Source organism: Microplitis demolitor, chromosome 2, assembly GCF_026212275.2.
Source record: "Microplitis demolitor isolate Queensland-Clemson2020A chromosome 2, iyMicDemo2.1a, whole genome shotgun sequence".
In the NCBI taxonomy this organism is placed as follows: domain Eukaryota; kingdom Metazoa; phylum Arthropoda; class Insecta; order Hymenoptera; family Braconidae; genus Microplitis; species Microplitis demolitor.
The window spans coordinates 21,583,227-21,594,850 of NC_068546.1; the positions used below are offsets into that span (position 1 = coordinate 21,583,227).

Sequence of the window (11,624 nt, forward strand, 5' to 3'; positions counted from 1 at the left end):
TTAATTACCAAGTTCTGTCAGATAAATTTTTAAAAACAAGACACAAGATTTTTTTGAATTCTTCATGTGCGTTTTTAAAAATTTATTACTGTCAGTATTTATTTTGTTGATAATAAGTAAATTTTTTCGGTGACAGCTACTTTCAACATAAATTTATTTTTGAAAACAGTTCAGTAAAATAAGAATTTTAATGTCGAAGAACTTGTCTCTTGTCACTTATATATTTGTATAGGTATATTTAGTAAATGTAGATATAAAAATACATGAGTAATCATCCAGGTAGCACACTTGCCTTGGTGACATCTATAAGATATCAGTTTTTAGGCTGCTTTTTGACCTGTGAATAAGGCATCAATATGTTGGCAAAACGATCAAAAATTTATGTCATCAAAAAAATACCTACTTATCTCCAGAAAAACAATACAAATGTTTTCTGTCTTCGGAACCAACATTTGCATGTCGTATTCATATCAAAAAAGATGATTTTGAGACAAAAAAAAATTTGTCTTGTCCTTTCAAAAGACATCTTAAAGTTGACTCTATGCTACTTGAGCAGATACTAGTTCCTCGAGTGTGAATGTAGCAGACAATTGTCAATTTTTCAAATTTTAGAATAAATGAATAAACTGTAGTAGAGTAAAAATTAAAAGCTGCATATTTAGATAAATGTAAAATCCGTACGCGCATTTTTTTCAATTTCAATATTGCACGACATGATGCGAAGCATCAGAGAGTGCTTTACGATCGAAAAATTTTTTTAAATTAATTTATTTATTTAATTCAAATTTATAAATTGTCTCATGTCTGCTACATTCATACTAGTTCACTGATCGAGTTCTAGATCTTTTCACTTATAGGTATTTTTTTTTAATTTAAGGTACAAAGACCTAGTACCTGATCAAGCCTGTTCAAAAATGTATCTAAAAAAGTAAAATTAATTTTTTAGAGTGAGAATATAAAAATCCCCATTTTAGAGTAAAATCCATTTCACCTTTCGGAAAGATCCGAGCAGTTTCTCAGGTAGTGTCGGCGCTACTCTCGTTCAAATAATGCGTTACGATGGTTAACTGACATTTTGGAATAGAGTATATAAAAGCGCGGTAAAATAATTTATCTCAGATTTCACAACAATGGATCCTGAAACTACTGAATTAAAAGAAAATAATGAACCTACACCAGTATCAGATATAACTGATTCTGAAATTAAACATGAAGTGCCAGATAGTACCCTCCGTCGTAAAAATCTTGATTCATTTTTTGGAGAAAGTGATCACTGTGCCAATAAAGTTTATCAATCTGAGGTTAGTTTTCTTTTGATATTTTTTTTTCTCTATCAAAAATTTAATGTCGCAACTGTTAAAATAAATTTTTTTATGAGTGTCAAGGTAGCAGATATAACTTTACTGTCATATTTTTTTTAGGTTCCTGAAATATGTAAAAGTGAGCCCTGTATGTTAGGAGTCGATGAAGCAGGAAGAGGACCAGTTTTAGGGCCTATGGTTTATGGTATCACTTATATCCCATTGTCTAAAAAGCAACTGCTAGTTGATATTGGATGCGCTGACTCTAAAACTCTTTCGGAAGACGAACGAGATGGGATATTTGATAAAATATGTGATAAGCCTGAAGAAATTGGTTGGGCTGTGGAAGCAATATCACCAACTTTTATTTGCAACAGCATGTATAGAAGATGTAAGTCATCGTTGAATGAAGTATCAATGAACTCGGCAATTGGACTGATAAAAGGAGCCATTGAAGCCGGCGTAAATGTTGAAGAGATTTACGTTGACACTGTCGGGAAGTCTGGAAAGTATGAAGACAAATTAAAAAGTATTTTTCCAGATATCAAAAGTATTATTGTTGCTAAAAAGGCTGATTCAACTTATCCTGTTGTAAGTGCTGCCAGTATTTGCGCTAAAGTTTCAAGAGACCATGCATTGAGAGCTTGGCGTTTTCTTGAAGGCGAGCCAAAGGGAGACTATGGTACTGGTTATCCACATGATACTGTAACGAAGCAGTGGCTAACTGACAACATTGATCCAATATTTGGGTTTCCGCAAATTGTAAGATTTAGCTGGTCAACAGCTGAGAAAATTTTGGAAACTGATGCCGAAGCTGTCCAGTGGGAAAATATTGAAAGCGCATCATTGCCGAAAAAACAAAAAATTTCAAGTTTTTTTGTGGCTCTGTCTGAAGATGGCCAACCGCAGAAAAAGAAGCATGACTTTTTTGTTAATCGATGTCTTACAAATACCATTAAATTATGATGTAGAAATGACAAAATATTAGTTTTGTATCTTTGTAATATTTTTTATAGGACACGAAAATATTAAATTAAATTTTTTAGGATTAGTTTTATTATCATTATTTTAATTCCATATAAAAAAATTAAATAAATGAAATAATAAAATTAAAAAAAAATACATATACTCAATTTTAAATAGTTTAAACATACATTTTTTTATTTTTATTTTATAAACATTTTAATTTATTACTTAAAAATTAAAAATTGTTAGATGACCGCGAACTTTACTATCATATTTAAATTCATGCCCAGGAATTTGAAAAAAATAATAGTCCCTGTCGGTATTATAGTTTGACATGCAACAATAATCATGTGCGTACATGCTCTGCATTTATTTGTTATTAAATAACGTGAAATTTCGTAAACAAATAGTATTATAGAACTACAGAGAAATTTAAAAAATATTTTGCTATTATTTATAAACGTCAAGGAAAGAATAATAAATTTTTGAATATGAATCAATTAAAAAGTACTTTGTTTTTATTTCAAAGAGGTTATCGTAGCTCCCGAAAATTTAAAACTCCGAAAGTACAACGTGTTAACAATACTAGAGATGAGAGAAGACTTTATCCCAATATCGAAGAAACCGATATTGAAATTGATGAAGACTACACTGAACATGATATGGATGAACCTGATCTTTCATTTGCTCATAAATCATACGACGAACATATGAGGTATTTTTCAAATAAATTTATTTGCCCAAAATTTATAAGCATTTAAATATCATTATTAATTGTATGTATATATATTTTTACAGGGAATCATATATAGAAAAACAGAAGTTAAAAGGAAGAATAGTCGTACGGAAATACTTTAAAGTTGAAAATCCAAATTTTATAACGTGGGCTGAAAGAGAACAAATAAAAAGTTTGCATAAAAAAGACAGTGTTGAATGGACTCCAGAAAGACTCAGTCAATCGTTTCCTGCATTACCAGATACAATACATAAGTTAATAAAATCCAAGTGGACTCCAAAATCAGTGGAGGTTGTAGCCAGGTATGATCAAAAAATAATTGAAAATTGGGAACAATTTAAAGCGGGGAATTTAAATGTTGAGCCTCGGCTTGCATCTCATTTAGAAAATTTCAAAGGCCGTAAAATTCAAGTTACGGATTTGAAAGAAATAGCAGAAAAATTTGTCAAACCACCAAGGGTTTTTCCAACTCCTAAGAGTAAAGTTTTTACAACCATTGTGCAAAATTATATAGAACATAAGAAAGCAGATGCAGGAAATACTAAACCATTGGAAATTACTGATGGTAAAACAAAAAGTAAAACGAAAATTACAGACATAACTTTATTCCATTCGTCTGATAAATCTAAAGGTGGAAAGTATAAAACATATGAAAAATTTCTTGAAGATAACGTTAACAAAATTGATGGTAACAAAGAATTGAATATTGAGGATCATCTACTTATTGCTGAATACAAACAGCAGAAAAATAAAGCACCGGTTTTAAATAATTTCGATACTGATGTGTCTGTAAAAAGGGAAGATAATTCAGTAGAAGAAGCAGCAACGACAGATGAATCTAAAGTTACAAGGGCACCAGTTTCGGAATTGGATATAAATAAAAATAGTATGGATACTGGAATTATTGAATGGAAAAAGAAAGGATTCGGTGCTGAAGAAGACTATCCAAGATTTATCAAAGTACCACGTGCGAAAGCTAAGCTAGGAGTGACATTCAAAATAAAAGATAGTTATTATGACAGCGATGGAGAGTTTTTATACAGGGTACCGGGATTAAGATCGTAAATTTCATGATATTGGTTAGCCGACGTTCAATAATTTTTGGATTTTAAAAAACGATGAATTGTAAACAAAAAATATTTGAAAAATTGCACTAGTTTTTTTAATTTTCTACATGTGCATACTTCTATTTTTTTTTTTTTGCAATTGATTTGTGGAAAAGAAAATCCAAAAATTTTTAATTGTCTGCTCACTGAGATTATTAAATATCAAATTTTTTTTTTTTTTGTAAAATATTTTATTGTATATACTTTGTAGTTTATTTTATTTTAATTATAAAACTTACATAAAATAAAAATACAAATATTTGAAAAAAAAAAAAAAAAAAAAAAAAAATCCTGCTCAATTATAAATTACAGAATAATCCTGAAATTAACAGCCAATTGTAAAATTTTGAATTTTTCTTTTAACAAATCGATTTATAAAAAGTAAAAAAAGAATATGCGCATGTAGAAAATTAAAAAAACTGGGCGCAATTTTTTGAAATAATTTTTTTTTTATAATTTATCGTTTTAAAAAAAATTCAAAAATTACTATTAGATGTCGGCTAACTTCAGTATCGTAGAACAGATGGCTCTTGATGTAATTTCTGTTCGAAAAAACAAAATCCATAAGAAAGTTCTATACTTATGCACATGAACTGACATGAGTATAGAGCAGATACGAGACAATTTATAAATTTTAAATAAATCAAGTAATTAAATAATAAAATTTAAAAAAAGGCGCGTACTAATTTTTTAAATATCTAACTACGAATTTTTCAATTTTCATTCTATTTCCACTTTATTTATTTATTCAAAAGTTTGAAAAAATGACAACTGTCAGCTACATTCACACTGATGACACTGACTGTACCTATAGAACGCAAAAAGTATTAAAAATGGCGGCCAAAAGTAAATTGGCGGTTTTGTTTTTCCGCTAAGTACCGCAAATATTAATTATTATAAGTTATATCTAATATCACGTGAGTAAATTTTTTTTTTTAAATCAATAATAAATTATTTATTTTCTCAAGTACATTAATTTGTAACACCAAATTTCGTGATTAGCCGGACCAACATAGACGCTTGTTTATGTAAAAATCAAAATAAACTATAGGTTAAATACATATTAATAATTATAATGTTTCAGATTATTTTGAGTTTTATAATTTATTGCGCACAAAAATAACTATACAAGATGATGCCCCGACGTGGTGGCAAGAGAATCCGTATGGATGATCCTGTACCCCCTGAGTACCAGGAGCCTATGACACCCATGACTCCTATGACACCAATGAATGATAATATCGGCGGTGATGGACAAGACAACTATGCCGGTTATTCTACTTACAACCAAGCACCACAAACACCATCTCACACTCCACGGTTATATTTTTTAAATAATGTTTTAATTAATATTTTTCACTATCCCAAGTAGCAACTCGGCTTCATGACGTCTATAAGATAGAATTTTTTAGGCTGTTTTTTGGCCTATCAGTAAGCCACCAACATGTTGACAAAATAAGCAGAACAGAATTTCAGTTCCATGACAACTGATCCCACAGACAATTTTATAAAATAATTAATTATTATGACATGAGTAATTCAAATTTACTGTTTTAAATACAAACAATTGAAAGATGTGAATTAGTTGTTGGTGAAAATCAATTGTCGGTGGGATCAATTTGTAGGGATCATTTATATTATGAAATTGTTGTCCTAAAGTCTCTGTGCTACTTGGGATACCTGCAGCTAAAGTTTAAATTCCTGCAAAGACAGAAATTTCTACATTCTGGTGCAGATCTGGTGAAAAAGTTCATTACACCCCAAGGGCGGAAAGTAGGTCGTCCCAATCTTGCCTTCGACTCGAGTAGGCAATTATACACACGTTAAAATGTCCTACTTCCCTCCCTAGGTGTGTAATATACTATTATCTAAAATGAACTATTAATATAACAAATAACTGTATTATAGGTCAGAGAATTATTCCTCAGAAAGTTATAGCTCTCCTAGTACTTCTCAAGTTCAGTATCAAGATCAACCAGCAAATAATGAATCTGTCCAATTTGAACAGCCAACAACTCCAGCTGCTCCAAATATGAGAATAACCAGAAACACCCGAGCAAGAATGAGAGGCGGTACTGTCAATCAGCCTAAATATCGTGAGGTAGATACTGATTACGTTCCAGTTCAACCAATCAGAGGACGAGGCGGTGGTACAAGAGGTCGTGCGAAGCGGATCCCAAATACTACTAACACTGAGGATGAAGCTAGTCTTTACTATATAATTAAAAATAACCGCTCCTCTCTTACAAATATTGTAGACGATTGGATTGAAAAGTATAAGATGACCCGTGACAATGCTCTCCTGATGCTAATGCAGTTTTTTATAAATGCCAGCGGGTGTAAAGGACGCATCACACCAGACATGCAAGCGAACATGGAACACGTCGCTATCATTCGTAAAATGACAGAAGAATTTGATGAAGAAAGTGGCGAATATCCGCTGATAATGACTGGCCAGCCGTGGAAAAAATTTCGTACCAATTTCTGTGAATTCGTGCAAATTCTCGTTCGTCAATGCCAGTATTCAATTATTTATGATCAATTCCTTATGGATAATGTGATTTCATTATTAACTGGTTTATCTGATTCACAAGTTCGTGCTTTCCGTCATACTGCAACTTTAGCAGCTATGAAATTAATGACAGCACTTGTCGATGTTGCTCTGACAGTTTCGGTAAATCTCGATAATACTCAACGTCAGTATGAGGCTGAGAGACAAAAAACTAAAGAGCGCAGAGCCAATGATCGACTAGAATCTCTTATGGCAAAAAGAAAAGAACTGGAAGAAAATATGGATGAAATAAAAAATATGTTGACTTATATGTTTAAATCTGTTTTTGTACATAGATACAGAGATACATTACCTGAAATACGTGCAATTTGTATGGCGGAAATTGGTGTCTGGATGAAAAAATTTCACCAAAATTTCTTGGACGATTCGTACCTGAAGTACATCGGCTGGACGTTGCACGACAAAGTGGGCGAGGTCAGGTTGAAATGTCTGCAAGCTTTGCAACCACTTTATGCCTCGGAAGAGCTCAAAGCAAAACTCGAACTCTTCACTAGTAAATTCAAAGATCGAATTGTCGCGATGACTCTTGACAAAGAGTACGACGTAGCTGTTCAAGCTGTCAAACTTGTCATATCTATTCTTAAGCATCATCGTGAAATTCTGACAGACAAAGACTGTGAGCATGTTTACGAACTTGTTTATTCATCGCATCGAGCGGTAGCTCAAGCTGCTGGTGAATTTTTAAATGAACGATTGTTTACTCAAGATGAAGAAGCAGTGGCAGGTGTAAAAACAAAGAGAGGAAAGAAAAGACTTCCAAACACTCCACTTATTAGAGACTTAGTTTTGTTTTTTATTGAGTCAGAGTTACATGAACATGGCGCTTATCTTGTTGACTCACTTATTGAGACAAATCAAATGATGAAAGACTGGGAGTGTATGACTGACTTACTGCTGGAGGAAGCTGGACCAGAGGAAGAGGCTCTTGATAACCAGAAGGAAACTTCGCTGATTGAGTTGATGGTATGTTGCATCAAACAAGCGGCGACTGGTGAAGCTCCAGTCGGACGTGGGCCCACTCGTAAAATTTTGTCTACCAAAGAACAGAAACAGGTTCAAGATGACAAACAAAAACTGACTGAACATTTTATCGTCACTCTTCCTCTTTTGCTAGATAAGTACAGCGCCGACCCGGAAAAGTTGGCGAATTTGCTGTCCGTACCTCAGTACTTTGATCTAGACATTTACACTAAATCACGGCAGGAAAAAAATCTTGAAACTTTGCTAGAAAAAATTCATGTTATTGTGGAAAAAACTCATGACAATGATGTTTTGGATACTGCTGCCAAAACTTTGGAGCATATGTGCGTCGAGGGTAATGCGATATTTACAAAATGCGACATCTCACGCTCGACACTTATCGACACCATTGTTAATAAATACAATGAAGTGATTGATGATTACAGAAATTTAATCGAAGGAGCTGAGGTTCCAAATGAAGATGAAATTTTTGATGTCGTTCATTCCTTAAAAAAAATTGCAATATTTTACAGCTGCCACAACATGAATGGCAAGAAAATTTGGAGTTCACTTTATCGAGATATCGAGGACGCAAAAGACATATCGAAAAATTTTCCTGAAGAAGCCGGCAAGTATGCCATCAGTGCGTGTTTTTTTACTATTCTTTGGGGGCAAAACCAACTGATGGAAAGTGTCGACATGGGAAAACGCGGTGAAGAAGAAGCTCATCAGTTATACGATCAAATTATTTCGTTTATGGATTCGATGCGTTACTTTGTTGCCGGAGAAGGTAATCGCGTTGCTATTCTACGTGAAGAGGCATACAATACTATTTGTGATATGCTCGTTATGTTCTGTTCGCAACTGACCTCTCAGGCGAACCCTCTGCTGCATCAGCTGGTTTATGAAGCAGATGCAGTTATGCAGGACATGCTAAATCAGTTTATACAAGAGTACGTTTTTGTTGAAGAAGAAGACGACGAACATGACGAGCACTCGAAAATTGAGGAGCTTCATAAAAGAAGAAACTTCCTTGCTGGATATTGCAAGCTTATAGTCTACAATATTATTCCCACCAACTCGGCTGCTGATGTTTTCAAGCATTATGTCAAGTATTACAATGACTATGGTGACATAATTAAAACGACGTTGGGTAAAGCAAGAGATATAAACAAAGTTAATTGTGCCTTGACGATGCAGTTGAGTTTGAATGCGTTGTACAATGAAATTTTAGCTGAAAAAGATAAAGTTAATAAGAATAGTGAAGAATTTACTGCTATCAAAGAACTCGCTAAGAGATTCGCCCTGTCATTTGGACTCGATGCGATTAAAAATCGCGAAGCTATTACAGCTTTACATCGAGCCGGGGTTTTGTTTGCTATTACACCGCCGGATGGTGTTGAACAGGATCCTACAGGGCCGCCACCAAATCTTCCATATCTGGAAATTCTTGCTGAATTTACAAATAAATTATTAAAACAAGATAAACGTTTAGTGTAAGTATATATATCATGTATTTATTAGGGACTTGCGAATGGGGTTTGAATTAAATCGAATCGGATAATTTAAAACTTTTCGAACCATTTGAAATTTTTTGAACAATTTGAATCTTACGAAAGTTTTTGAATTGATCATAAATTTTTCTATGCGTTTTCATGATTATTCGGAAACATCAAATAGCAAATATCAAATTCAACTCGACGGTCCATCTAAAACAACGAATTAGAAAATTTACTATTTTTAAGTATAAAAAGGATTGAACAGAATAATCATAGATTTTTCTATCCATTTCCATGATTATTCGGAAATATCTTGTGAAAGTTTTTGAATTATTCCAAAAATAATTACAATTTTAAGTCGTTCAAAAGAAAATTTAGAATTATTCGAAAAATTACGAACTCCCTCACTCTTAGTATTCATATTAAATTGTTCTTATTTATGTTAAATTTTAATTTATACGATATAATTATTTGTATAGATTGAATTTCTTGGATAAAAGATTACCTGCTGGAATGCCTTCCTCACGAGGTGAAGATTGGCAACCGCTTTTATTATATAGGAACAGTTTATTACATGGAGAAACAGATCAGGTACCTGTAACCAGCAAACGAGCTTATACTAGACGTAAGAAGGATCATCTAGCAGGTTTGTATTTTTTATCATATTACTATCAGTCGAATTCCATTAACTCGGACAGTTAGTCTACGGACTAGCAGAAATTTCCTCGAAATTCCGACTTACCAATGTAATGAGTTAATGGAATCGAGCGCACGTAGACGGTTTAAGTTTTAAAAATAATTTATTGATGTAATTAAATTTAATTGTAGAAGAAGAAGAGCCCGAAGAAGCTGAGGATGGTTCAGACCATGAGTTCATGGGGTGAGTTTAGTTATTTACTCAAATGTTTGCATTAAAATAATTGTGTTAAATTTATTTTAATTATTTGCTTTCAATTATTGTGTGCCTTAGTAATCAGTAATCAATATCACTCATGTTTGCTTTTCATCCACTAATAAATTAATAATTGGCATTGGCTTCACTTATTATGGTCATGCTTTAAAATTTTTCATTATAAATAAAAGTAAAAAAAAATCGCTAGCATATTGTTGACTTTAATGAAATAATTTAAGCGATCGTATTGATAATAATGATCTACGAACCGCGGAATCGCTTTTTTCTCGCAATCATAAATCGATGGCTCAGTGCAAGAGGGTTCAACACCAAAACATTTACAACGATATTAATTTATAATTATCAGCATTATCAAGGAAACCATGGATATAATTTTTCAGGAATCGATGACTTGAACCCTGGCCCCTCCTGCACGGCTCGTCGAAAACAGTCTGATCTTTTTATCCTGAGAAACGTACCCGTAGTTGAAAGTTACAATGGAGCATTAGGGATGATACTATAGGGGATACTCAACTGCGGGTTTTTTTTTATCTTTTATTTTTTTTATTTCGGTAAAATCTCTAAATTTCTTTTTTCTGGAAATTATATTGTATAAAAAACGAAATTTTTTTTTCATAACTATTTAAATTACAAAAAAAAAAAAATTGTATTTTGGTTTATCGACAATACAAATTGGTTTAATGGATTAAAACAATGATTTTAATTAATGCGAAATCCCTTGATTTTCCCTATTGCTCCTCAATCCTTATTTATTGTTAGTGTAAACTTTAAGCGACTTTAAACTTTCCTTTTAGCAAGCAGAAAAAGAAAAGGCAGCCTAAAAAGTCTCCGTAAGTATTAAGGACTAATTTAATTTTTTTTTTTTTTGGTGCAATTGATAGTAGAAAAATTATTTAAATTTATTTTCAGACTCAGCGTTACTAAAACAAATATTTCAAGACCAAAAGCTGCTGGATTTTTTGATAATAATGACATACCAGCTACTCCTGCATCACCAACACCAACGATCGAGGACACTGCTAGTCCTTCGCAGGATGTAGATGATAGATTTAAAACGTTACAAATACAAAATAAAGGAGGGTATGTGATTTTAATTATTTTAATTAAGTTAAGGGCAATCTCACAGTCCCTACTTTTTAAAAAATTTAATGACTATGAACTGTCTTAACGATAATTACAATTAAGTCATTGCATATTTTTAAAAAAGTGGGACTGTCTGAGAATGACCTCAAATTTTATTAACAACTATAAAACAAATTTAATTTTACAAAAAGACGACGAAGTTCAGATCAGCAGGAGCCACGAGAACTTCGGAGAACAGCGAGGAATTCTGGACGATATGTACAAGGCCAATATATGGTATGTTTCCGTTTTATATGTTTATAATATAAAACATAAATTTTTTACTAAAAAGATCTTATATTTTTTCAGGAATCTGATTCCGAATAAAAATTTACGTGACGAAAAAATGACTAAAAGTTTATATAATTAAAGTAATTAACATTACTTTGTTACTACTATACATTTTTATATATTATTTTATTTTATTTTAGTTTGAGTAATAAGTTAAT

At 32.3% G+C, this 11,624-nt stretch overlaps 3 protein-coding genes across 5 annotated transcripts; all 3 read left to right on the plus strand.

Moving 5' to 3' along the window:
* Window positions 1–1,025: 1,025 nt before the first annotated feature.
* LOC103579637 (ribonuclease H2 subunit A) lies at window positions 1,026–2,345 on the plus strand. The gene is made up of 2 exons (XM_008561088.3): window positions 1,026–1,301; window positions 1,422–2,345. The coding sequence occupies exons 1-2, from the start codon at window positions 1,131–1,133 to the stop codon at window positions 2,265–2,267; spliced, it is 1,017 nt and encodes a 338-aa protein (XP_008559310.1). The 5' UTR covers window positions 1,026–1,130; the 3' UTR covers window positions 2,268–2,345.
* Window positions 2,346–2,471: 126 nt separating this feature from the next.
* LOC103579639 (uncharacterized) lies at window positions 2,472–4,252 on the plus strand. The gene is made up of 2 exons (XM_008561089.3): window positions 2,472–2,982; window positions 3,066–4,252. The coding sequence occupies exons 1-2, from the start codon at window positions 2,759–2,761 to the stop codon at window positions 4,066–4,068; spliced, it is 1,227 nt and encodes a 408-aa protein (XP_008559311.1). The 5' UTR covers window positions 2,472–2,758; the 3' UTR covers window positions 4,069–4,252.
* Window positions 4,253–4,773: 521 nt separating this feature from the next.
* LOC103579640 (cohesin subunit SA-1) lies at window positions 4,774–11,587 on the plus strand. Of its 3 annotated transcripts, XM_008561090.2 has the most exons (9): window positions 4,774–5,026; window positions 5,194–5,429; window positions 6,018–9,137; window positions 9,620–9,786; window positions 9,969–10,020; window positions 10,848–10,883; window positions 10,963–11,133; window positions 11,328–11,412; window positions 11,485–11,587. In XM_008561090.2, the coding sequence occupies exons 2-9, from the start codon at window positions 5,242–5,244 to the stop codon at window positions 11,500–11,502; spliced, it is 3,837 nt and encodes a 1,278-aa protein (XP_008559312.1). In that variant the 5' UTR covers window positions 4,774–5,026; window positions 5,194–5,241; the 3' UTR covers window positions 11,503–11,587. The 3 variants fall into 3 exon arrangements, with proteins under 3 accessions (XP_008559312.1, XP_008559315.1, XP_008559313.1); XM_008561093.2 differs by lacking the exons at window positions 10,848–10,883; window positions 10,963–11,133; window positions 11,328–11,412; window positions 11,485–11,587 and adding an exon at window positions 10,111–10,427 and having other exon boundaries at window positions 4,777–5,026; XM_008561091.3 differs by lacking the exons at window positions 10,848–10,883; window positions 10,963–11,133; window positions 11,328–11,412; window positions 11,485–11,587 and adding an exon at window positions 10,434–10,828 and having other exon boundaries at window positions 4,778–5,026.
* The last annotated feature ends 37 nt before the right edge of the window (window positions 11,588–11,624 follow it).